The sequence below is a fragment of the Dermacentor albipictus genome, chromosome 2 (genome assembly GCF_038994185.2).
Source record: "Dermacentor albipictus isolate Rhodes 1998 colony chromosome 2, USDA_Dalb.pri_finalv2, whole genome shotgun sequence".
Taxonomy (NCBI): domain Eukaryota; kingdom Metazoa; phylum Arthropoda; class Arachnida; order Ixodida; family Ixodidae; genus Dermacentor; species Dermacentor albipictus.
The window spans coordinates 24,703,312-24,731,196 of record NC_091822.1 but is presented as its reverse complement, the minus strand read 5'-3'; the positions used below and the strand labels follow the sequence as shown (position 1 = coordinate 24,731,196).

The 27,885-nt window shown below is 46.3% G+C and overlaps 1 protein-coding gene across 1 annotated transcript in view; it reads right to left on the bottom strand.

Annotated features, from left to right (window-relative positions):
* Positions 1-19,914, bottom strand: part of LOC135897870 (uncharacterized) — a 138,080-nt gene extending 118,166 nt beyond the window's left edge. Inside the window, exons 1-2 of the mRNA XM_065426562.2 lie at positions 19,847-19,914; positions 7,437-7,669 (exon numbers count right to left, since the gene is read on the bottom strand). Of these exons, the coding sequence (XP_065282634.2) occupies positions 7,437-7,669; positions 19,847-19,909 (296 nt within the window). The 5' untranslated portion in view covers positions 19,910-19,914. The remainder of the gene's footprint in view (positions 1-7,436; positions 7,670-19,846) is intronic.
* Between the last annotated feature and the right edge of the window lie 7,971 nt (positions 19,915-27,885).

Here is a 27,885-nt window from a genome sequence, read left to right as displayed (position 1 = left end):
CCACTGATTGTTTCCAGGTGGTCCCGTAGTCACTTCATTTCTGTATTGAACAGTGACAGGGAGATCACCAATCTCTGGGCATTCCTTAATGCAGTATTTGGATCACTTGGTCTTGAGGTTCCCCAGGCTTACGGTCACCGTGTGGGTCGAATGGTGACCAGGGAGTCACAGATGCAGTTGTTCATCCTTCGTTCGCAGATGGTATGTTGTAGGACGTTAAGCACCGCTTCGTGCCAGAAGTTGTCGAATGCCTTTTTCACGTAGAGTACTAGGATAGCACTCGAAGCGGCTGCGGAGGCTATCAATCACTGATTTCAATAGATGTGAATGTCCTGAGGTAACAGGCGAAGCCGGAAATGGAACATTGCATTGGGTCGCCCTTCTTCCAGGCAGAGAGATAGTCGATTGTGTGCCATGTGCTCTAATATTTTCGCCGCGCACGACTTGATGGAGATCGGGCGCAGATTCTGCAGCTGGATGGGCTTGCAAGGTTTCAGATTATTTTCAGGTGAGCGTATTTCCAGGCGGCCTGTATAGTGCCGGTCTCCGAGCTTTCGATGAGGTATCTTTGTGAGATCGCCTTTGCCTCATCTTTCAAGTTACAAATTGTCCAGTCGTTAATTTTGTCCGGTCTGGGCGTCATGTTGCTGGTGAGCTTTCTTAAGGCTGTAATGATTTCCGCCTTGTTGAAAGGTTAGTCTAGATCCGGCCTCGTTTCCCCCTCGTACGCTGTGTAGATGGTGCGCTGCGCATTCTGTTGTGGCTCGACTCCCAGGTACGTCTCGGTGAGGCCTTCGAGCACTTATTCCTCGGTGCCATTAGTGTGCATGATCGAGTAATTGTGTTGATTTATTTATTTTAGTTATTTCTTCAGTAGTGCGACTATGAGGGTCCAAGCAGGAGAAGGTCCAAAGCAATGCAGAATACAGTAATGCAGTAAAAAATATGCATAGCATTAATACATACAGTAAGTGCTAAGTATTACCCTAATTCGGCTAACAATGACAGTTAATGCAGAATAATTGAAATAAAGCCAGGCGGAGAAACCCAAAGAACCGGACTGAGTAAGGCTGAATTGTGTGACAAGGAACTACAATCGCCTATAGTCACTGCAAAAATTGAGAATATCTACACGTTTGTGTGTAGAAATGCATGTTTAATGCTTGAATAAATAGAGATGTAACGCATCATTACAGGCTGCCTGGGTATAGTGCCTAGAATATACTGCCTACGTGTGCCGTCCACCAGCTCTTTTCAATGGGCGAGCGTGGCGCCGCCTGCAATGAATGCCCACGATGGCCGGCAGAGGTCGCTGCCACACGGGTGGGTGCAGACTGCGTGTGTCGTCTGCTTCGCATATCAGTTTCGCAGCTGTTGCGTCGGTTTCTGTGTTTGTGTTTTCAGTGTTATAGCAGCGTTGCGTGTTTGTTCTTGGTGTTGTCAAAGAGTGAGTGCGTGGTTGTTATGTTCGTGTGCCTGTCATTGCGAGATCTATGCGGCGGCGGTGAAAAAATGCCGAAGCTACAGAAACAATGCAAGGAGAGGACCTGCTTTGTGCCGTTGTGTAGAAGCGGTTACCGCTCGAACAAAGGGCGTGTATCCTTGTTCACTTTACCATCTGATACGAAGCGGCAGCAGAATGGGCAAGAATGATCAGGAGAACGGACAGAAGGCCGGCACCAACTGCTGCGGTTTGTGAAAAACATTTAGAAAACAGCTTAGCCGAGCGCGCGTTCTCTATCACCGTGAATGACGTTGTCCACGAGATTCCCCGCGATAACACACGCCCACGGTGGAAGTATTCTTCCATCGTATGCTAAGCATTATGCTAAGCATTCAGCTTACTTTTCCTGAGTACCAGGGGTAAAAAACAAGAAAAAATGAGCAGTAGTGCTTTGATCTACTATACTGCAGGTTATATGTTGCACGAAAGATCACTGCCCAAAATTCTTGACCACATCGTGCAGGCTTCCTTTGCGTAAGTAAAGCTGAAGCTAGTAACGACGCTGCTTCATTATTGTACTTCCCATTTTGACAATGGAGGCCTTGCTTGTCTATCTTAGCCAGACGTTGTGAACCGCTGTGAAGGCAGAACCGCTTCAGCAGAAACAAGTTACCAGTAGCGAGTCTAGCTGATTTTTCAGGTCAGCTGCAGACAGCTGGCCTTTTCCCAACTAGGGTGACCAGAGCGTGAAAAACCAGCTTTGACAGCACTTGCAAAGTTCTCTATTTTCTTGAGGTTTTGGTTTTTTTGTAAAAGGCATCAACAAAGAGAGGGAAGCGCAAAGGCAACGGCAGAAGCTCCTTAAACTACGTCACTGCGCGATCTATTATCTTCATGTATGTGTGCATTATCTCATCTAGGGCTGTCTTATATGCCTCCGTTTGACTGTTCTTACGCATGAATAAAATCTTTGTTACGCTTAAATGAAAGATCTGTATCCTATTTTTGTTCACGTATATCAGACATAAAAATAAATCTGCACGTATTTACCAGGTATTAAAAAATGTATAGTACACGGAACACCACGTGCAGTCCATTTTACAGGCAATTTTTTTGCTTATTATCCTATCCTCATAGTCCAATGGGAATTATGAGCAGATGGGTACATGGTTTACAAACAATAAAAAAACATTCAAACCTATGAGGACAACAATAACAGGCAGAAATACCAGCAAATAAAATAAAAAGAAAGAACAGACAAATTCAAGTCATTTCAAAAGATGATCGGTTACAGCGGTTTTGAATGGTTATGCATTATTATAACATCAATAGAACAGTAACGTAACCTTAGAATTCCTTTACTTTATTAGAATGAAAAATGTAACCTAAAACTTACCCTTAAAAATTACTCTGCCATCATCGCTAGAATAAAAAAAAACAAGTGTCCTTAGCTATCGCCCAAGAGACACGTACGAAGGCGATCGCTTTGTAAAGCCTACTCTAACCCTAATCCTCCTTCATCCACCCTAATCCTCCTTAATTAATACAGCTTAATCCCTCTAATTCAGCCTAATCCCTCTTAATCCAAGCACTATTATCAATAATTAAATTTGCTAATCATTTAGCATCTCTTATACCCGGCTGGACATGCTTTGGTTCGTTTCTGGCCTTCCTTGGATCGTGTGATATGTTCTGTACCTCGCAACATGGCCTTGGAAAATGGAGATCAAGGCATTTGCCTTGAAAATTACGTTTTCCAGCATAGAAACACATCAGGTTCCCACCTCGAAGCCCAGCTGAGCACATGCTTTTCATGCAAGCGACAAGCGCTAGAGAAGCCTGTTGTAATCGAAACAAACCCTGATTTATAAATCAGCTGCCCACATTTGAACTGTGCTGCTGCTACAGCTTAATAAAAACAAAAAGCGCAGCAGCCCGCTTGCCGATGCTGCGGAAACACGGCGGGCTACGAAGACTGGATGGTGCCGCGGCACCCACCTGCACTGCAGCGCCCCTAGCGGCAGCCGCCGGCATTCATTGCATTTGGTGCCATCCGGGAGGCCGTGGACTGCACACTAGCCAGTATATTCTAGGCACTATAGCCTGGGGACGGCCTTCGGCTCCGTCTTGGCCAGAAGAGTGATGGCTCGCGTCTTTCGATTGCTTAGAGTTCCCTGTTATCGGTATCGAAGTTCTGCTGAAGGAGTTTTTTGACGTACTACTCTGCCTATAGGGGCAGATGGTTTGCGGATATAGAGTTGGCGATTTTCTTCTGCTTCCTCTATACATCCAGGAGTTCTTGTCTAGCAGTGTACAAAATACTGAAATGATGGAAACTACCTGACTACAAGTACTAAATATTCAGAAAAGTAAGTCATTAGTTAAAAGATACTCAGATGATAAAACATTTTACGAATTTGTAAAGAAAGCAAAAATATAGAAGGTGATATTAGAAGTGGACTGCATGTTCAGTGCTGAATTGTTTGTACGGCACTGCAGGGTGATCTAGCACCGCATGTAACAAGCAAAACACAAGAAGTACACTCATGTGCGCTGTCGGGCGCTGCCATCAATTGTGGCTATCACCTCATCGTGGCTGCTCCAGAATGCACCCGCGGCACACGGCCAGGCTTGCCCGTGGTTAGCAACCGCGGCAGTTGGTCCACATTGCCCTGCCGGCCTTGCGTCCCCATTTGCGCCCGTAGCGTGTGGCCCTAGCTTCGTTGCAGGACGGACCACGTTCGCGGGGAAGGCGGGTAGCACCCGTTTCACGGCCAGTAGCGACTCCTAAGGCTAAGCGCTTTTGGGTGCGGCAGGACATGACTGGGGCCTACAGGCGCGAAATGCGGAATCGCGACGTCCCCACAGTGTGTATCTGTGTCTTGTGCCCCTTTGTAATATATCTGTCGCTTTATTAGCTCGCTATGGGAGCTTCCTTTCAAGATTCCCCCGTTTCCTCAAAATAGAACTTTTGGAAGAAACAGTACTGGACGCGGCTCCTAAAAATAATATATTGACTCACAAACTAACGACTCATGATCTTGCCTGAGTAGTACCATGGTCCTTCAGTACTTTTATCTGGCCATCAAACTTAGGCATAAGGCTATAGGAGAGCTTGGTTTAGTGCCCGCAATGGACGCACCGTAGAAGGCGGACTAGAGCAGACGCGGAACGGAAGCCGCAGGCGTTCTTTGCGTACGCTCACTATTTTGCTAGGGCCAACTGCATGTATGGCAGTGTGAATATTGTCGACACAACGTGTTAATCGACGCCCTCATTCTGTACGCTGTTCAGAAAAGTAAACGCGAACAGTTTCGGAACAACTACAACGCCTTGTTTATTTTCCAGGTTCAACTGCTTTCGCAACGTTCGCTTAACTCATCAATAAATCTACCCCACCGTTATAAACCTGCTACACAGCAAATTTACGTCGCACCTTTATATATTTGTGCCTAAAACCAGCATTTCAAGGTAACCAAGCTAACCAATTGATTACTAAACGAATACCAAAATACTGAATTTTTATTAATATTATAGTACCGAGACCGATCAAGTTGTCCAGCGCTGTTTATTCCCAAAAAGGCAATGTCCCAGCTCATGCGCAAAGAAGTCGAAGAACAGGGAAGATGATGATGGTTATGTACAAATGAAAACGACGAAGTACGTTAATACTGCTTACACTAACTTGAAAATTAAACATGAAAAATTATAGACCGATCAGCTTACTGTCCATTGCCTACAAAGTATTTACTAAGGTAATCGCAAATAGAATCAGGAACACCTTAGACTTCTGTCAAGCAAAGGACCAGGCAGGATTCCGTAAAGGCTACTCAACAATAGACCATATTCACACTATCAATCAGGTGATAGAGAAATGTGCGGAATGTAACCAACCCTTATATATAGCTTTCAATGATTACGAGAAAGCGTTTGATTCTGTCGAAACCTCATCATTCATGGAGGCATTACGGAATCAGGGTGTAGACGAGCCGTATGTCAAAATACTGAAAGATATCTGCAGCGGATCCACAGCCACCGTAGTCTTCCATAAAGAAAGCAACAAAATCCCAATAAAGAAAGGCGTCAGGCAGGGAGATACCATCTCTGCAATTTTATTCACAGCGTGTTTACAGGAGGTATTCAGAGACCTGGATCGGGAAGAATTGGGGATAAAAGTTAATGGAGAATACCTTAGTAACTTACGATTCGCTGATGATAGCGCCTTGCTTAGTAAGTCAGGGGACCAATTGCAATGCATGCTCACTGACCTGAAGAGGCAAAGCAAAAGAGTGGGTCTAAAAATTAATCTGCAGAAAACTACAGTAATGTTTAACAGTCTCGGAAGAGAACAGCAATTTACAATACGTAGCGAGGCACCGGAAGTGGTAAGGGAATACATCTACTTAGGGCAGGTAGTGACGGCGGATCCGGATCATGAGACGGAAATAATGAGAAGATTAAGAATGGGCTGGGGTGCGTTTGGCAGGCATTCTCAGATCATGAACAGCAGGTTGCCATTATCCCTCAAGATTAAAGTGTACAATAGCTGTGTCTTACCAGTACTCACCTGGGGGCAGAAACCTGGAGGCTTACGAAAAGGGTTCCACTTAAATTGAGTACGACGCAACGAGCTATGGAAAGAAGGATGATGGCTGCAACGTTAAGGGATAAGAAAAGAGCAGATTGGGTGAGGGAACAAACGCGAGTAAATGACATCTTAGTTGAAATCCAGAAAAAGAAATGGGCATGGGCAGGGCATGTAATGAGGAGGGAAGATAACCGATGGTCATTAAAGGTTACGGACGGGATTCGAAGGGAAGGGAAGCGTAGCAGGGGGCGGCAGAAAGTTACGTGGGCGAATGAGATTAAGAAGTTTGCAGGGACGACATGGCCACAATTAGTACATGACCGGGGTTGTTTGAGAAGTATGGGAGAGGCCTTTGCCCTGCAGTGAGCGTAACCAGGCTGATGATGATTATGATGATGATGATGATGACGATGGTGATGATGACGATGTACAGATGAAAACGATGAAGTACGTTAATTGTGCTTACAATATTTACTAAATAAATCGTTACTAAATTATTACTATTTAATACTAAACTATTTACCAACTAATCACGAACGCTTACTTACCATCTAACTAATAAACTAAAAGCTAACCAACTGATTAAGCAATCAAAAAAATACCTAAATACTAAATAATTATTAGACTAATAACTAACCAACTTAGTAACCAATCTAACTAAACTAACAACTGTTACGTTAATTAAACTAAATAATTAACGTAACAAACTACAGCAACCATACCAACTGAACCTATAAACTAACTGCATAATAACTAAATACTGCACCAACGAAACTAAATAAATAAGTTAACTAACAAGACTAATTAACTAATCATGCTGGCACAGCTAAACAATTGATTAACTAAGTGATCTAACTGAAATGGCATTATTCACTCATAATCTACCTAACTATAACTAAGCAAATATAAGCAACTTACTAATTAATCAACTAATAACTAACCGACTGCACTAGCTAACCAAATAGAACTGACTTATCCAGCGAATTAACTAGACAATGTGCAAATAGACAGAGCAGAACGAACCAGTTTGTGCAAGGAAGGCTGCTAAGGGTAAGGGAGTCGACCTCAATCATAAAATGGCGCCGCAAAAAATTTTAAACACAACCGCATCGCACGATAAATTACTTTGCCAAAAGTTTGCGTTGCATGTTCTCTCTACAAGCACGCTGAAATAAATGTGGGAGAGACATCTTTCCTCGTGAAAGATTTGCGTGATCGTGCAGCCCGGCCATCTTGCGCGACAAATTGTTCACCTACTTACGCCAGCGCATCTGGTACCACCTTCTGACCCTATATGAAGCTTCCGGGGAAGTTTAATGACCAGATGAAAAGTATCGAAGGGCCCTGGTAAGTAGCACTCTCGGATATTTGCGGGTAACTGACAACACGGCGGATGTTGCGTACCCGTTCTCATTGCAGATGGTCATGGCGGGGAATGCGATTCCAGAGAGCGACTGCTGTTCGAACAACACAGTCGTGCGGTACTGCATGAAGCTGCGCACGTCCCACACTGAGCTGGCCAAGCACACCAAGGCGCATGCGCCGGCCACCACCACGAGCACGAGCCACGAGGCGAAGCGCACGCGCGCTCGAGCCAAGGGCCCAAGTCGGCCACCCGCTGACGACGCCAGGCAGCCCTGCGGAATAGTGCGACACGGCGATTAACACGTATCCGTATGCAGGGAGAGAAATAACATTTAATAGTCCTAAAGGAACGAAGTCCGCGCCTCCTGATAGGCTTCTGGCCCTGCACGTCCTTGATGCCCGGCACCAGAGCGGCCGCCATAGTTTTTGCAACTTTCGTCGGGGTCTACTCTTCCCCGCTGCAAGGAAGCTGGTTGGGCTGTAGATTAAAGAGAATTGCTTTTCTAAAGGGGCAGTTGGCAGAACAAAAGTATTTACCGAGAAAGGACACGAGAAAATTATATACCGCTTTACTTTAAAAATTCAAGGGGCACTCAGTTACCGTGGATGAATGCGAAAGCATTGCGACCTCGTGACTCGAGTGGCCACGTCACCAGAAGCACGGTGACGTCCAGTGGCGCCAGTGGCGCCACTGGCGGAGTCAAGTGACTCGAGCGGCACGTCAACAGCAGTGCTCATCACAAGGAAGATACAACGCAAGGTCGTATCTTCCACTCCCACGAAAGGTGGACGGTTCGACACCCAGCAAAAGTCGAGGGCCTTTGGTAACTCCAGATTAACTAAATGTGCCCTAATTAACTTGCCCTTATAACTCAAAAGGTGATGGGTTCGACTCTCACTAAAGATTGTGGGTTAGAGTGCCTATTAAGTATATCTTAGTTACCTGTGCTTTAATTTTTCTTTAATTTATTTATTTATTTCTATGCGGTACAATACTGCGGACAATATCCGCAGCAGGAGAGGTACAAGATAGAGTACAAGTATTGTACCACATAGAATTAAATGACAATAGCTGCAGCTGAAGAGGATGCAAGATAGAAAGCATCCATAGTATGGATGCTTTCCTTGTCTGCATCGTTGTCATGTATCGTTCGTCTGGGCCTCAGAGCAACACACTGCTTTCACCGAGCTTCGACAGCGTCTGGTGTCAGCACCAGTTTCGGCCCCCTTTGACGAGGATGCGGACACGGAAGTTCATACAGACGCCAGTAACGTTGGTCTTGGTGCGGTGCTTGTGCAACAGTAGAAAGATATTGAAAGAGTGATCGCCTACGCAAGTCGCACATTCTCGCGTGCAGATACCAACTACACCGCCACGGAGAAAGAGTGTCTTGCTATCGTATGGGCGCTGGCCAAATTTCGACCTTACCTCTACGGCCGCCCATTCAAAGTTGTAACCGATCATCACTTACTATGCTGGCTTGCAAATCTGCGGGACTCTCCTGGACGACTGGCACGGTGGACTCTACGTTTGCAGGAGTACGACGTGACCATCGTGTACAGGTCGGGCCGCATACACGAAGACGCTGACGCACTCTCACACGCACCTATCGACACTACCGACCAAGACATTGAGGACGACGGCACTTTCCTTGGCGCCGTAAGCTTCAGTGATTTGTCGACATGGCACCGCGCAGACGACGCACTACGGCCTATATTCGAACATCTGGAAGGACAAAACCCATCAATACCCCGGCATATCACTCGAGGATTGGCTTCTTTCTGTTTACGACATGGCGTCTTGTATAAGAACTCCGCTGCCACCAACAAGACCTACCCTTTGGTGGCTCCAGCAGACCTCCGTGTCGAAGTTTTGTTCGTGTGTCATGACGAGCCTCCATCTGGCCATTTGAGTTTTACGCGAACGCTTGATAGCGTGCGTAAATCCTACTACTCGCCTAAACTTTCCGACTGTGTTAAGCCGTGCGTCCGAGCCTGCCGTGAATGCCAGCGCCGAAAGTCGCCAGCTGTAAAGCCTGCGGGATTGCCGAATCCGATTGTCCCACCTGGCAAACCTTTCGACCAGGTCAGCATGGATGTTCTGGGCCCTTTTCCACTGTCATCTTCTGGCAAATGGTGGATAATCCACGCCACAGACTATTTAACGCGGTATGCTGAGACAAAGGCGCTGCCTCGAGGCACAGCTTCCGAGGTTTCCCAGTTTTTCATACAGAGCATCGTCCTACGGCATGGCGCCCCATCGCACGTCATCACAGACCGAGGCAAAGCCTTTACAGCACAGCTCATTGAAGACGTTTTTAAACTGAGCTGCACGACCCATCGGAGGAAAACTGCCTATCATACGCAGACAAACGGCTTGACCGAACGACTGAACAAAACGATGACTGACATGCTGTCTATGTACGTAGACCTACAGCACAAGACGTGGGACGAGATACTCCCTTACGTAATGTTTGCCTATAACACTGCTACGCAAGAAACAACACGTTTCACGCCGTTTTAGCTTGTTTACGGCCGTGAAGTGCAGACTATGAAGAAGCAATGCTGCCGTACGACAACATCGATCATCTTCACCTCACCCAAGATGACGAACTCTTCGTTCAACGCGCGGAAGAAGCCCGTCAGCTTGCCCGAGTGCACGCAAAGAAACAATAAAGCATCTATGCGCACCGTTACGATCTCCTCCATGGACAAGTCGAGTTCCAGCCTGGTGATCAAGCTTTGGCCAGGACTCCTGTGCGCCGAAAAGGACTATCCGAGAAACTTTTGAGTCGCTACTTCAGACCTTACAGAGTGTTGCAGCGAATTAATGGCGTGAATTACGAAGTCCTTCGTGACGGAAGCCCGACTCCCCAAACTCGACAACCACAATCTGAGATTGTGCACCTTGTGTGGTTGAAACAGTACTATAGCGCCTAATATTCGACGTTTTCAGCTGCTTAGGTTAGTTTTTGTTGTTGCTTGTCCCTCAGTGCCTTGTGAGTATATCGCACACCACAGTGATTGTGACTATAGCCTATGTGTTCGTCCTAGGCCATTTCGGCGCTCTCATGTCAAGCCTATGTATGTTTTCCTTCTTCTTTTTTGAAGAGAGGGTAATGCGACATGGTGTGACACAGCAAGGGGACTTAAATAAAGGAGAACGAGGTTCGTCTCGGCATTGCGCGTCACCGCTTACGTTTCGAAAAGTGCAAACGCCTGGATCTTCATTCAGCGTGTACAATACAGCAGGGCGATATGCCACAATATAATCTGCAGCTCAGAGTTTGAACGCTTGTCGAAGTATAACAGCACAGCTCAGGACTACCGTAGCAGAACGGTTCCCACACTGTTACGATCATCGCGTATGTTTCATTGCTCCTAAACTGCTGCTTAGCTCTAGAGGATAATACTGCGATGAGGTCACATTAGTGAATGTAACTATAAGAAATTCACAATTGACCTCCGAGGATGATTGTAGGCTCAAACATGCGCGCACACATCGCGCTGCGTGCTCCATCCGCCTTAACGCCAGCAGAAAGTAAGGTCATACCGACCTAAACTAGTTCAGTACGTCTCAAAGAACCGTTTTCCACGTAGAAGACGCCATGTCATACTAAACAGCCCGCCCGAGCGCGAAACCAAACGCCAGGAACTACCACCGAGCGTGTACTTGTCGTGAAAAACGGAGCGCTCGCCCAAGCCAGCGTGCCGACTGCCCATAGATGACGGCACTGCGTGGCAATATGGTAGGGAAACGACAAAAAACGGAGACGTACGAAAGCACAGTTCGCAATAGGGGATGAGAAGATTTGGTTGTGCCAGTTCATAGTGTTTTTTCCTGTTTTTCATTGTTTAACCTAGGTAGGACATTAGGCAATATAACAGCAAGAGCTTGGTGGCGCAACCCACCACTCCGTTCCAAAGGGGACGCTCATAACATCCATGCATCCATGCATGGTGGCGCCTATGAAGAAACGGTGTATATAGAGAAAATATTTCCTGATTATATGTGGCATGGGCATGATTCCACGCAACAACGCATACGTTTTTTATTATTTTTTCTAATTCTGATTTCAACGCATGTTGGCACAAGAAATTGTCATCTGATGAACTACAAAGCAGACCCGTGCGGATTTCGCAGCTAAAGAAAAGTTGGTGCTGATGTCCCGGAACAAATGACTTTCAAGGTGTGTCGTCCTACCATTTGAGTGAAAAAGGAGGCTAACAGATCACAGCGCGAACTTGTAGCTCTATGCTACATATCGGTCAATGTTAATTTTCTTTTCATGAGCCACGCGTTCCTATTTTAGATATCGGTTAATGGTAATTTTCTTTTGATGACCCACGCGCTCCTTCATGGAAGCAGAAGTCCGAGAGGTGCTACACAACCTAAACAGCAGGTCGGCTTCAGGACCCGACGGGGTAACCAATCGACTCTTACGTAACTTAGACGACTAAGTCATTGCATTGCTCACGAAAGACATAAACCACGTGCGGGAAACAGGAGAGGTACCAACGCAATGGCGCACTGCCACGGTGGTCCTCATCCCGAAACCCGGCAAATCACTTAACCTGCACAATTTACGCCCCCCCCCCCTTCCTTTTTTCACGCGTGGGTAAAGTAGCCGAGCACATCATTCAAAACCGAATGTCAGGCTACATTGAGGAACACGAACTCCTCTTACACAACATCCCACCCCACCTTTCCACCCAAGGTGTCATGTTACTCCTAAATAGACAGATCTTCGACGTTAAAACAAGAGACGTTCGAGGCATCCTCGCCCTCGATCTCATGAAAGCATTCGACACCGTCTCGCACCACTTCGTACTGGTGTCTGTACCTCGGCCTCGGCCAGAGATTTCAGGAGTACGTACGCTCCTTCCTAAAGGACAGAGAAGCCCGACTGTGAGTCTCACAACTTAAGTCAGACCCCTCGCAGACAAACTACGAAACATCGCAAACGTAAACTGCGCTCTATGCGCAGATGACATTACCATCTGGAGCCCGGGAGGCTCCCTGGCCGCCATGGAGCAGGCAATACAGACTGCCCTAGATGCCACGGAAGAGAACCTACGAGACACAGGAATGAAACTATCCTCCAAGAAATCGGAACTCTTACTATTTCGCAAGTCTTGCCATGGAGTCCGTTATCTAACTCCTTTAGATGAACTTCCGATCGCACTACACACAAAAGACGGACAACAGATTCTGCGAGTCAACCCCACACTCATTCTTGGGCTCCTAATCGAAGCCACCGGATGCCACGGACACACGATCAAACACTTAACCGCCAAAACCGAAAACATGATCAGACTCACCCACAGAGTCTCGGGGCGCAGGAAGGGTCTCTGCGAAGATAAACTTCTGCGCGTATACCACGCATTCCTTATGAGCCACTATAATTGCGTCGCCTCTGCCCACAACTGGACGAAAATAGAAAAGACGAAACTAAGCACACTCATGCGCAAGAGCATCAAACAGGTCTTGGGCATTCCACAAAGAACAAGTACAGCAAAGGTTGATCAGCTAGGCATCCACAACAACATCGACGAAGTAATCGAGGCTCAGACTACGGTACAAATACTCCGTCTATCCTCGTCCAAAGCCGGTATACTAATCCTAAACGAAGTCAATGTCTCCCCTTCTCCCTATCTCGAGCACGCGGTTACCCTACCGAGCGAAGTTAGAGACAACTACAAAGTCTCACCGTTTCCCAGAATCATCCACCCACAACACTACGTGGGTAGGCGCCGGGCCCACGCCCGCACATTTCTCGACCGCATCGACGCGGATCGTGAAGCCACCGCATTTATGGACGCGGCCCAGTACGGCAACACATCCACTTTCGCGATAGCAGTCGTGGACAGCAACGGAACGTTACTATCATCCGCATCGGTTAAAACGAGCACCAGCGCTAAAGCAGAACAAATAGCCGTAGCCATCGCCATGGCAGACCCCACATTTACTCATGTCTTCACGGACTAGCGTGCCGCAATTCGGGCCTACGAATGCAGCAACGTATCTAAAGAAGTAGTGCGTGTACTACTAGCGAGCTCAAAAAAGAACAAACGGTGCCTCTCCTGGTTCCCCGCTTACATGGGGAAACACATTCACCCGCAAAAAGCTAACCTCAATGAAACAGCCCACGACCGTGCGCGAGAACGGCGTCCGAGGTGTTGGACATTCAGTTTAATGACCCGCTACTCACTTACAAAGAACTCATCTCACACTGTCGAAAAGGCAGAACCAAATACCCGCGCCAGCACGCCAAACTCGAACGCGCGCAGGCGGCCGCGTTTCGAATGCTACAAACGGACTCGTATACCTCATGAGGCCTACTAAGTCACTACAGCTCGGACATTCCGGCAAATTGCCCAGGCTGCCCAAAACTTTACTGCTCACTCTCGAACATGCTATGGCAATGTACCGCGTTACCAAAAGGCCCTCTCTCTAGTGAGCCCGAATGGGAAGAAGCCCTCAAAAGCCCGGATCTCAAACTCCCACTCAAGGCCGTCCAGAGGGCTCAAGAGCTGGCGGAGCGTCACCACGTTCCTGTCCCGACTTGGGCGTCGCCTACGGTTTCGGCCGGAGGAGTTCCCCGCGTGGGATCTCCAACGGCTTGAAACTCCTCAGGACCTCAATAAAGTTCTTGACTGACTGACTTCATGAACCTTTAACTTTTCGGCTTCCGCACAGGTGTTTGCCATATTCAGTGTTTCTGTGCTTTTAGTCGCTGATTAGCGCTGCGATCAGATGTCCTGGTTAGCTTGGATGGTAGAGTGACCAGCCTGGAAAGGCGCTGGTCCCAGGTTGAATAATTGGACTGATACAATTTTTTTTTAACTACAAGAATTTCTTTTTCAGAAACACTTATGTGTATCCTTTGTAGCTTAATGCAATATACATGTAGATTACAATTTTTTATTGCGTGAACCTTCCTTCCCTTGGCGAGCTTTTGCAGAAGTAATTTGCTAAATTGGCGTGAAAGAGCTAATTTACGAGTGGCACATTCCCACAGTCACATACCCCGAGAACCAAGTTGGTCCGATGGTTGGTGTGGAACTCGGTTGAAAACACCACATACGTACAATCAATCACAGCTTCACAGGCAAATTCAGATTTTTATTTATTTATTATTTTCACATACTGCAGCCCAATTGGGCTATGGCAGGAATGGGTTTGTACATTCTTCTGCGCAAATCAACTTACAACGCCTTAAGAAACGTAACTTCAATATAAAAGATACAATCAGCCTAACAAACACAACATGAATCAAGTTATTTCATACAAAAACTCCTCTAAAGGCGGCGGCCTAGTTTCACCTGGGAGTAAGTTTCATTTTTCAAATGTACGAGGAACGAAGCTATACTTAAATAGGTTAGTACGCGGTTGAAGTAGTGCAAGGTTAAGTTTGTGGTTATTCCTAGTAGGTTTCAATTTATCAGGAGACAGGTAGTTGTTCTTTAATGAGTAGCGTTGAGTGCTAGTTAGATTATGCAATAATTTAAGGCATTCAATATCACGCCGCTCGGACAGAGTTTATAAATCTACTGCCACAAGCTGAGATGAGGGTGGGAAATCCCGGTCATAACGGCGGCATATGAAACGGATTACTTTTTTTAACTAATTTGAGGGTGTTATTGTCAGATACTTTGTAAGCGTTCCAGATGGGGCAACCATGGACGCTATAATGTAAAGCTATTCCAAACTTTTCAAATTCTGCAATCAGCCCCTCGCGATTGATCAAAAACTTTCTTGGACCACCTGCACTTCACCTGTCTGTCACGCGACGTCACAAAAACCACGATAGCTCCCCATCTGATATGATGTGTACACTCTGATTATGCATAATTTGACCAAACCAAACAAAAATGGTTATTTCTGATTCGACGCCTTTTGGCCTTTAGCCATCGGCTATTGGTGAAAAGTTTTTGGGCTGCACCCACTTCACCTGCCTCTCAAGCGACGTCACAAAACCTCAAAAACTTACTGCGTCAAAGTGACGTGTAGGCGTTAAAGATGCATTAATATGCCGAACAAAAGTGAACTTTCTTCTGAATAGCCACAGGCTGCCCCGTTCCTAAAGGAATAAAAGATGGCTGCCGCCGATCACTCCGGCACTGGCTTCTTGCCCCTGCCGGAGAGCATCGGTTTATTTGCGTTTAATAAAACTTGTTGCGTGGCCGTGTAACGTTTTCAAGAACTTTCGGCACGTTTACGACCTCTTTCTGCAAACTCTTATGAGGATCCGTTTTAGCGTCGTTCTTAAGCTTCCATTGCATGCCGCCGCGATTGTCGACGAGCCACCGCAAGCTAAATAAGAGGAAGCGGACCAATAGCAGACGCCGGCACCACCCTCTTCATTCGGTTATTTATATTCAGTGCAGTGGCTCAGCCCCATCGAATCTCTCTCCACCTGAGCATGCTCCTTGCCTCTTGTGAGCCAATTAGATAAGACAAGCCGCTCAGTGCAGGCAATGTTGTTCGTTTTTGAAGCAAACAAAAGTGACCTCCTGTGAACGAGGGGCGCATTTGATTGGTTTGTTCAGACAACGCTGCGGGTCTCCGCCCGATGCTTGTGCCGGCGTTTACGAAAATTTGACATCAGGAGATTGGAATAAAAACATATTGGAATAGTTTTACGTTATACGGCCCCATATTCGATTATGGGTTGGATGCGCGATATATATGGGGGTAATTTTGTTTCACGCGGAGCGTTTCGCAGTGTAAGATTGAGATAGCCTATTTTCTTTAGCGCTTTATTGCATGTGTATTCAATATGCCTTGACCATGACATGTTAGGTGTGAAGATGAGGCCAAGGTACTTGTTTTCAGACATCCGTTCAAGGGAAGAGCCATTAAACAAATAGTTAAATAGAGAAAATGAAGTGCGCTTACTAAAAGATAAACTTACTGTTCTGGTAAAGCTTATATTCATTTGCCATTTTTCGTACCACCTGCAAAATTGTGTAAAAGAATCGTTAGGTAAAAGGTTGTCAGCACTCGTGTTAATTACGTTATACAGCACACAGTCGTCTGCGGATTTTTGAGCACACATATTTCGGCAAATCATTGATGTACAGTAAGAACAACAGTGGCCCCAGCACTGAACCCCGGGGGACTCCGGACGTCACATTTACTACAGATGAGTTTGACGAATTAAACCAAACATACTGGGAACGGCTATGTATAAAGCTAGCAATCCATTCAACTAAGGAAGAGTTATTAAGTAACTAAGTTTATTGAGAAGTTTTGAGTGTGTAAAAGTTTCGAATGCTTTGGCAAAATCTATGAAAATGGTATCTGTTTGATTTCTAGGGTCGAGAGCGTGTGAAATATCATGAGAGAATTCTACGAGCTGAGTTATTGTACTTAACTCGCGACGGAAACAATGCTAGGCATCACTCAAAATGTTATTTTCAAGAAGCTCCATAATATGCATAAAATATTATATGTTCAAGAAGTTTAAATGATTGAGACGCTAATGAAATCGCGCGAAGTTTTAAAGGTGACTGACTGTTCGTGGCCGGATTATACAAGGGCAGAATTTTTGCCAGTTTCCAAACTTAGGGAACTGTCGAAGTAGATAAAGACTTTTGAAAAATTACAGCCAAATATCGACTACTCCAAACACAATACCTAACAAGAAAATCGTTGGTAATGCCATCTGGGCCACAGGATTTTTTAATCTCTAAGCGCAAAATTAAATTCAACACGCCTTTGAGAGCCACGGTAATATCGCTAATTGAATATTGTAAGCCATGATAGAAGCTACGTAAGACAAAGTTATCAGTTGTGAATACCGATTGAAAGCATTCGTTGAGTGCGGTAGTGATAGTTCATGGATCATCGGACGTAATATTATATATAACAACTGTATTAGTGGAGGCTGAGCTGGGTAAGACAGAAGCCCAAAGTTTTGTACGGTTACTTTTCATTAGACCTTGTAATGTAATATTTTGAGGCCTTGGGTACGTTAAATTCGGCTATTTTAACAGGATCACCGTTTCGTGTTAAACGCCTTAACCTAGTAACGCGACGAAATAGGTAAAGTATGTCACGCGAAATCCAGGGAAGATTACGATTTTTCTTTTTTTTTATAGGGACTAAGCCTTGGATGCTGCTTGTCACAATCTTTTAAAAAAAACCGCCGAAGAAGTTGACATGATTGGATTCGCTGAGACATTCGAAATCATCAAAAGAATTGCACAAAATACCTATAATAGATGCATCGTGGGCGTGTGAAAAATCAAGGAAAGTAGAATAAACAAAATGATTGTTACAAACTGGAACGGAAAAAAGATGCGAGAACGGCCTTGTGGTCTTAAATACCATATCTAACTTCACATCCGAAACCATTTTGTAAAATGTGGGGACTAACAAGAACTAAGTGTAAAACTGCAGCGCCTCTTGTGTTTGAATCAAGAATTTGCTTTAAACCAAAATAGAATGAAACACATAAAAGAGCTTTGCTTATTTCCGCATCACAGCCGGTGAGTGATAAAGATGCCCATAAAATACCGGGGGCGTTAAGATAAGCAATACAGATCAATCTTGAAGAAAACAAGATAGGCTCGTGCATGAATGTCATTAAAGCGAGCAGCTGAGCTATGTTCGATGACGGCGGGTGGTAGATAATACCCAGTACTATCGCAATGGTTCCGAAAAAGACATTACACGAAGCTCATTTGGTATCGGGTGGGCTGGGGACAATTGAAAATTTAAAGTCAGACCATAAAAATTATGCAACGCCACCTCCTCTTTCGTGACGTCGATCAGTTTTAACAACTGTAAAACTTGGAGGTGTTATTTCACAGTCGTAAATGTCATCATGTAGCCATGTTTCTGTTACACCAGCAATATGTGGCGAATGGGCCGATATTAGTGAAATAAGGTTTGGAAACCTGTTACTTAAGCTTCTGGAATTAACATTTAAGACGCATAGGTGTTTTTTTGGTTGGTTACCGAGGCGTCAGGGGGTAATAGTGGAGACGCTGGAAATAGCTTTTGTTGGGCGAGAAAGACCGTTAGTGAGGGTGTTAGTTATCACCTTCGCAATTGTAACTAACCTTATCAATAAATGCGTGGTCAAAGCTTAAGTGAAGAATGGATCCCTTATCCTGAAAGGGCTTGTATGCTTACCATATCTTTTTTTTTCTGATTGATCGTATGCGTATAGAAAATCCTCGGAAATACGGAAGTGAGAACTTTTAAGTTCGTGACAGTTTTTAAGGACGTTTATCTTTTCGCGATAGCTGAGCAGTTTCATAATAATAGGGCGTATGTGTGTATGTTATAAAGATTACGAGTCTTTCTGCTATAAGCTTGATATCGCATGACATACACTTGGTGTTGGAATTCGCATTTCTTACATTAATTATCACGGATCGCATAAGCTTTCTTTTTTTCTCTACTCCACTGTCGTACAAGACAGCCAGTATGAAAGTTGTCAAACCGAGGAGCGACCCCCACGTCAGGTAATCTCGCTCAGGTGACGACCAGCTTTGGCTGCCAGCACCGAAGCGTGATCAACCATCCGTGAGTACCAGCAACATGCGCCCGAGAGCTCTAATCTACCAGCCCAACAGCGGCATAGCTTTATGAACAAAAATTATTCGCTGCTTTTGTTTCCATGTTCATTTTCGTACTGATAGTTCGCGTTGCACGGTCGAGTGCTGTTTTTTCCAAATGACCTCTACGTAATGTAATTTCTCTCTGAGTTTATATCAAACAAACAAACAATTATATAAATGAACTTTAGGAGTACCTTGACTAGGGCTAGTTTGGTGTAGCTGTATGTGCCACCTTTGCAATGTGAAGGAGTTGTGACGAAATGGATTTATTTGCAGGAGATGGATGATAGTGATAGCGTAGTCCGGCATCCAAAGCTCTTCGTTCGTTTGGTTATCTTCCTCCTCATTGCCTTTCGCATATCCGTTACAATAGACTATAGAAATAAATAGAGCTCTTCATCCACCGAAACATAGGCACCTACGGGGGCCACAGAGGAAAAAAGCCACGTGCAAAGTATTTGTTCAGGAAGATTTTGAAAAAGCTGGGCGATAGTTGCATGAAATACGGATCGAACACCGGCATTAGATTTATTGAACATGGGGGAAGCATTATTTTCTGACGTGCATGCGAAGCCAATGGGTGAAGTACGGGCTTTACTGGAAACGTCTTATGGAAGTGCTCGAAGGCGTTATATGTCACAAGAGATTCAAACGGATGAGTATACGCGATGAACGTTTTAAGTTCCGTCATTTATTTCAGGAAACTGAACTTTTCATTGCACCTGCTAAAAGAAGGAGCTTCGTTAGACACTGTGCTCTCATTCTTCAATGTCTACTGTATTCCTCTGCATAACCACCTTAATTCTCGCAACTTGGCTCCTTCAGAAGCACGCGAAACTCTTCTTGCACGTACCAGAACAAACAGATCCTACCTGAAGCCCTATGACGAGTCGCCAGACCACCTTGAGAGTGGACAGCTCCATCCAGAAGCCCATGTAGCCACCCACCACTCCCAGCAACTGCGTTAGCTGTGACACAGACGGGAGCATAATTAGTTTCATGCCTTGAAAATTCTTTAGGACCTAACCGCAATTTCTTGTGACTGTCTAAGTAGTTATCAGACCAATTATATCAGAGCAATATAACTTCACCACTCGGTGTTGTCTACGCGTATCACAAATTTGTCCAAGTTACACCTTCTTCAACAAAGAGCTGTGAGGTGCATTGCAGGTGTGCCTTACTGTTTCCGAATGCGTGACCTCTTATTTAAATATGACATCTTACCAGTATGTGCTTTAAACAATAGCAGACTTGATGAGTTGCAAATCTTCTTCAGGAAGTGATGAAAATTATATTCGTCAACTGGCAGAACTTCAAAAAAAACACCCTTATTCCGCTGAGTAGAGATTAAGAACTGTGGTTATTTCCGGCACCTAGAGCATGTTACACCGAATAGTCTATATCGTGTACTCTGCCCATGTTATCAAATAAATTATACCAAGAAATGTTTGACCCTTTTAACATTCAAGTATTCTTATTAAACAATCTTCCTGAACATGCTTATGCAATGATAGTACAATGATTTATATGATTATGTTGCTTCTCTTTCCCATAGCACGTTGCCATTTTCTTTTGTACTGCAATGAATACCGCTGTTTCTTACCTCATGCTTTCTATTCCCTTATTCCTCGAATGTTTGTTTGTGGGAATATTTATCTTTTTTTTATTGGTCTCTTGTACTGCAAAGTTGAAAAGGAGGCAGGATCCCGGTCCTGCCCCCTTTTAGTCCTGTACTGGCTTTTAGACCTATTCCAGAGAATTGAGAAGATTGATTGATTGATTGATTGATTGATTGATTGATTGATTGATTGATTGATTTTCATGGACCGATTCCAAGGATAGTGCAGTCCAAAACTCTGGTCAACACCGCTATCGTTCTTGTATTTTTCGCTCTTGACACGTAGCCTTTAGAGGCGCTGTCATTGAGGCGCTGGGCCTCGGAGCCAAAGGCCAGCACTGACGCTGCACCGAGTTCCCATATTGTCCTTGAGGAAGTGGCGCTCGAAGTACCTATTGGCTCCTGCGTGCGTGCAAGGTGGAAAGGGCAGTGCTACCCGTAATATATAATGCAACATACTGTGGCAAATAACCACGGCATTATATGTTGCAATCGGCGTCCACGAATTGAACCTCCGCTGCAACCTTCTATATTCTTAGTATTCCTAGGCTGCAACTTTGTTACAATGGCTATTCTTCAAGCGACTGTGCTCGACACAGAAGAATCTTGTTGTGGATGGGACGCTTGCAGCTGCCGCACCCTGCTTTCCCGGTAGGTGCGCCAACCAATTTCAATCTCAGTTTATTTTTATTTCCAGTACTACAAGTGTTCTGGTGGATACCAAAGGCTAAAAGCTATGGGGAAAACAGCTTGACTAGGCCAATGAGCTGCCTTACTCACCTGGACCGGGAACGGGCGCATACCAATATCACCTATCCAAGTTGTGCATTCGGGTCCACTGGCACAACCCAACCAACCCAGTAATCCAAGTTATTTACTATTCCAGACAGCAGCCAGCAGCAAGTTCGCACTGGGCGCATACTCAGTGGCCCAAGTTGTCTGCTCGGTAAGACATGGCCAGCACATACCTAGTGAACAGAGTTTGACACTCCTGGAAGACGAAGTGCTTCTGTTGCGGAACACATCTCACCCGTCTCTGTGCTTTTCTGGACATCTCACTGCACCTGTGGGGCCTATCGCCCCCTTCATCGCGGTGATGGATGTACAGCACCCCGAGGACCCTCCCGGGTTACATCCACCCGCGGATATTGGTTCGAGGAAGCGAGGAAATACGTCGAGTGATAGCGAGGACACAGAGCTGTACTCTGCATCAGGTGAAGAGTCCTCGGAAGACAGCTTTCGACTTGTCCAGTATCGCAAGGCCAAACGAAGAATTCTCAACTGATCTTTGTCTTCCAGCTCGAACACCGTGAAAACAGCGCCTCAACGATGGCCTCACTCCATCCTGTTTGTGCTACAGAACGCTACTGGCAACTTGCGCGTCCTTAACAGGCAAAGACTCTCCGTGTTTCTAGAAAACACCGTGCCGAACGAGATCAAGGATGTCAGGATAAACACTACGAAACATCCCGGCAATCGATGTGATGAACCCGAGCGCGCTGAACATACTGCAACATGTAACGCAGCTGGGAAACATTAGGGTACGCTCCATTGTGCCATCGAGTGGTGCCACAATAACAGGAGTCATACATGATATTGACCATGAAATACCTAACGCAGACCTTCCAGTTCTCTTAAAACCAGCAAGGGAACACAGCGTCATTGTGCATGTTGGTCGCCTCGGCAACACACATTGTATGAAGATAACGTTCAAAGGCGACTGCCTTCCATCCTACGTGAAGGTCGGCCACTTTCGCCACCAGGTTCGACCATTTATTCCAAGACCAATGCAATGCTTCAATAGTCAGAAGATTGGCCATGTGAAAGATGTTTGCAGAAATTTGGCCGTGACCCCATTCAGAATACAAATGCAACCTCCCAGTTCTCATAAAATCAGCAAGGGAACACAGTGTCATTGTGCATGTTGGTCGCCTCGGCAACACACATTGTATGAAGATAACGTTCAAAGGCGACTGCCTTCCATCCTACGTGAAGGTCGGCCACTTTCGCCACCAGGTTCGACCATTTATTCCAAGACCAATGCAATGCTTCAATAGTCAGAAGATTGGCCATGTGAAGGATGTTTGCAGAAATTTGGCCGTGACCCCACTCAGAATACAACTGCAACGTAACAACGTTGAAGTGTCCAAACTATCGGAGTGATCCCTGCGCCTCTTCCAAAAACTGTCCCCAGATCAAGAAAGAGATCACCATTCTTAAACAAATGGCGAGAGACAACTGTACCCACAAAGAGGCCGCTGTGAAAGTGCGGCGAAAACGACGTCCCCGTCGAAGGTCTTCACGACGGAAAACAAACTTTTCAAGAAAAGCCAACTCGTCAAGCAGCACCATCAGCGGAAGTTTCCAGCACTCCACACATCCATGTTGGAAGGGAGACAACTGCCAGATCGCTCTCTACAAAGAAATGGCCGCCACTTCCGTGTACACGAGCGCCACAAGAGCCGCAGAAGAAGCCGCCTCCCGTACAGCATGATGCTGTATCCGAGGAGTCACGGAAAACAGATGAGCAAGTGATACCTCTTATTAAGTCATTACTGAATGCCATTCGCGTGTTGTTAAGCAACATGCACACACCGTCTGCCAAAAGTGTGCTTCAAGTACTGGACGCTCTGAGACCGGTGCTGGCAACGCTTGAGTACATCATTGTTCCAGAGCCACTGTCTTTTAGGGATGAGGTCCGAGAAGCAGCTATTTTTCAGTGGAATGCCCGTGGACTCAGAGCGCGCCTGTCGGATTTCCGTCGCTTCGTGTATGCCAATATGTTTCCCATTATCATCGTTTGCGAGCCGAACCTTATCGAAAACGATCAGGCTTTCTGGGTATGAATCGTTTATGTTGTCAATTGTTGGTGAAAACAGTAAGGTTTCGGTGTTTATTCGCCGTGACCTCACCCACATTCATAAGCCTGTACCACCTATCGACGACAATCAATATATATGCCTAAACGTAAGGAAAAAGAATTTGGCATTTATTTTTGTGGGCGACTACTTATCTCCATCAAGTCAAGTCTTTTGTGATTTGATCACAAAAGACTACGAGACATCCTTTCCTCAACTCCCAATCCCTGGGTTATTATTGGAGATTTCAACGCCCATCATACTCTGGGGAAGTCCGAAGATCAATGCAAAAGGTAGAGCGCTGGTATCTTTCGCCTCCAGTAATGAACTTTGGCTGCTGAAGGATGGGAGTCCTACGTTCTTACGTCGCTCCATGTACAGCAGCTGTATTCACTTGGCTTTCGTCTCAAGAAGCCTGGTCAGACGTGCAGGGTGCTTTGCGGACATAGAGACGCACGGAAGCGACCATATCCCCCCGTACACCAACATCAGAGGATTGTCCCCTTCCAAAATACGGGATGCCCTCCAAAGAGTGGACTGGTCTAAATTTCAGTCTATCATGGAAGAACACTGCGACGCGAATCTATCTTTCGACTTGGAAGAGGCAATCAAGAGCGCGGTGCAGGACACTAAGCGTACTCTCACATGCGCTTCGAAATTGACGGAATTTGATGTGGAACTAGAACGACTTCGAGCAATCCGACGACGTGCTGAACGAAGATACCGACGTACGAAAACATTGGACCATTTACGGACCACCACACGCACGCAAAAATAGATCCAGCGACGGTTAGACAAGCTCGAATCGCAAAGTTGGGCTGCCTTCTGTGAGTCACTAGATCCACGCAAGCCTTTATCTCAACTATGGAGAATGGTGCGCGGTCTCCGGACACTGCCCGTACAGCGATTCCCATTCAATGCTCTTGCCCTCTCTCAAAAAGATGGGAGATTGACGTGGCAGAGGATTTGTGCGCCAGATTATCCGGCTAACTCACAGCTACCAACATTTCATCGCCTTCGAGTAGTTGTCCGTCACCACGTGATCACCGCATTGATCTACCATTCTCAATCCACGAACTTTAGGCAGCATTAGCTTTGTGTAGCCGCACATCAGCGCCAGGACCTGACGGAATTTCCTACCGAGCTCTGTGTCACCTGGGGTAGCGAGCGAGCGCTGTTCTCCTTGAGTTGTACAGTGAATCTTGCAGAGATGGCATGCTACCAACAACTTGGAAGACAAGTGGCCTTGTTCCACTGCTCAAGCCTGGCAAGTCGCCGTTGGAACTGTCATCGCATCGCCCGATCGCTTTGGGGAGCTGTGCGGGCAAAGTAATGAAGAAGATGGTTCTAGGACGCCTGGAGTGGTACTTAGAGTACCACAACACCTATCCGGAAGCCATTGCAGGCTTTCGACGTGGTCCATCATCGATCGACAACATCGTGGACCTGGTAACCTACATTCAGCATGAGAAATGCAGTAAGCGTCGCTGCGCTTCTTTATTCCTCGACGTTAAAGGGACGTATGACAACGTTAGGCATGAGGCCATACTCTCTGCTCTCGCAGAGGTAGTAGAGGGCGCTCGGATGTTTCAATAGATACGGAGCTATCTCTCCATGCGATCCTTTTTTGAAAGCACCGAAAAAGGCCATACTTGTTTACTTTATAGCTACCATGGCGTCCCCCAGGGCGGTGTACTTAGCCCTGTGTTGTTTACTCTAACACTAATTGCTCTCCTTGAGCACATGCGAACCACATTCAGCCGATCAATGTACGCGGATGGCATCTGCATATGGACGTCTGCACTAACACACCTAAGTTACAAGCAAGAATTCAGAGAGCCGTCACACAAACTACTATCTACCTTCGTAATCGAGGCCTGGAAATTTCCTCCGAGAAATGCGCACTAGTGCCATTTACTCGCAACCCATGGCAAACTACCGCGCAATGATAAATGGATAAATGATACGACAGGTCCGATCGTAGAAGTTTCTAGGCGTCATAATCGACAGGCACTTGTCAAGGAGCCCTCACGTATCATACGTGAAAAAACGGTTGACAGGCATCTGCCACCCGTTCAAGTTTTTCGCTGGCAAGACCTGGGGAATGTGGACAAATGCCATGTTACAACTGTACAGGGCGCTTTTTCTAGGATTTCTGCGATACAGCTTGCCAGCAATAAGCAACACAGGTAAAATGAATCTACGCACACTACAAAGTCTTCAGGCTCAAGCGCTCCGCATCTGTCTAGGCCTGCCTCAGAGTGCTTCAACAGTGGCTACGATAGAAATCGCTAGAGACCACTTTGTCAAGACCCACATTGCAAATGAAGCGCTCAGGACCCGTATATCTAGCTAGGACTCTTCGTCACTACTTAGCCTCTTTACCAGCGGACAGGCCACACACATCTTTGAGCCAAACGATAACCGCATATGATGAATCATTGCCAGCTTGTTTCAATCCAGCTGCGAGACCTTCGATTCCTCCATGGTGCTTCACTCAGCCAAAAATCAACTTCACAATACCTGGCATCTCGAAAAAACCTAATCTATAATCACCAGTTCTTAAACAGATCAAGCTACTATATTTGTTCGAGAACTACCGTGACTCTACGCATATTTATACTGATGGATCTGTCCTTCCAAACAGCTCCGCGGCGGCAATCGTCATACCAGCGAAAGCTACAACAATCAAATTTAAGACTACCCATGCGACAACATCGACGGCAGCAGAGCTCGCAGCGCTCCTTACTGCCTTTCATCACATTGGTGATGAACTGCCACAGAAGTGGACGGTATTCTGGGAGTCGAAGGCGGCACTGCAGACTCTAGTGTCACCTTTACGACGCGGACCGCACGAACAATTAATATTTCATATCACAGAGACGTTACGCCGTATAAGTGATGCCGGCCATGAAATAACCTTCCAGTGGCTTCCAAGTCATTGCGGGATTATCGGCAATGAACGGGCGGTCAAGCTGCCCGCTCAGCCCATACTGAGGAGCACCAAGTCCCAATTCCACTTTCTAGAACTGACGCAGCACGGAAGCTCCGCTTGCTTGCTCGGCAGTGCACCGCGTCGCAATGGAATGAGCCACATTTAAGCAATACGCGACTGTACTCACATGATCCATGGATGGATGGAAAAACTTTATTTTCGTCAGAACACATGTGTGGACGATTCCGTGCAAGATGGCTATCAGCTCATGGCTGACGGCGCCCTGGGTGGCCCACTCCACGGCCCTGGTCTGGACGACCGGGTCTGAGCTGACCAACACGGCCTCCCACTGCTCGAGAGAAGGATCACGCATAATACCCCCCGGTGGCGGCGCTATGCTACAACTCTATAATATGTAGCCATAGGTGGCCATATCTTGGCACCATTTGCATTCCGGCTAAACGTCCGGGTAGATCTTTTTTAACATGTATGGGTTATAGGTAGATCTCGTCAGCAATCTTCGCCAGACGCTTTCCTGTGCCTTCACGAATTGCTTGTCCGGGGGTGCGTAAATTCTCCGCTCAAGTATGTAATGGTTAGTAATGTCGTGAGAGGACACCAGCCCATCTCTTGTGGACCTCCCCGGAACGTCTGGCTCACCTGCTCGGCTGACGAAACCTCGAGCATTCATGTGAGCCGCATCGTTCCCAGGGTTCCCAGAGTGTGCCGGTACCAAGACAATTTCCGCCTCTGTAGTCCCTCGCCCCGTGGCCCGATTTAGTAATCCTGCCGCTGTGACAGAGATGCTGCCCCTCGCCAAATTTCGGATGGCTGTTTCGGAGTCGCTGAAAATCAGGTCAGCTTTAGCATTACCTATAGCGAGCACTATCGCCACCCCCTCTGCAGTTTCTGAGGAGCGGGTTTTGACTGATCCAGAGGTGACTAAGCGTCCCTGCCCTACCACCACCACAACTTCAAATGCGTCCTTGTTCTTACACTCGGCGACATCTACGTAGACTGCCCCGTTGTACTTGCCATGCTTAGCATGTAAAGCTCTGGCTCTTGCCTTCCTGAGGTTCTCGTGATGTATCGGATGCATATTTTTAGGCAAAGGTTTTATGTACAAGCCCTTGTGCATTTCTCGCTTCACCTGAATTTTCATGTCCCCGGCTGGAGGATCAACTGCAATGCCGATCCTCTCCAATATATCCCTCCCTACTCTCGTTTTGGAGAGTCTACTGAGTTGCATCACCAAGTGTGCCTCCCGCAGTTCTCCCAGGGTGTTGTGCACCCCTAATCCCAGCAGCCTTTCGGTAGACATTTCGTCAGGCAACCCAAGGGTCGCCTTATACGCCTGCCTAATCATAGCCTCCACCTTGCCTTTCTCCGTCGCGACCATCTTCATATAAGGCGTCGCATACACTATTCTACTGAGCACAACCGCCTGCACCAGCTTCCACAGGTCCTTTTCCATGACCCCTTGCTTACGATTGGAGATTC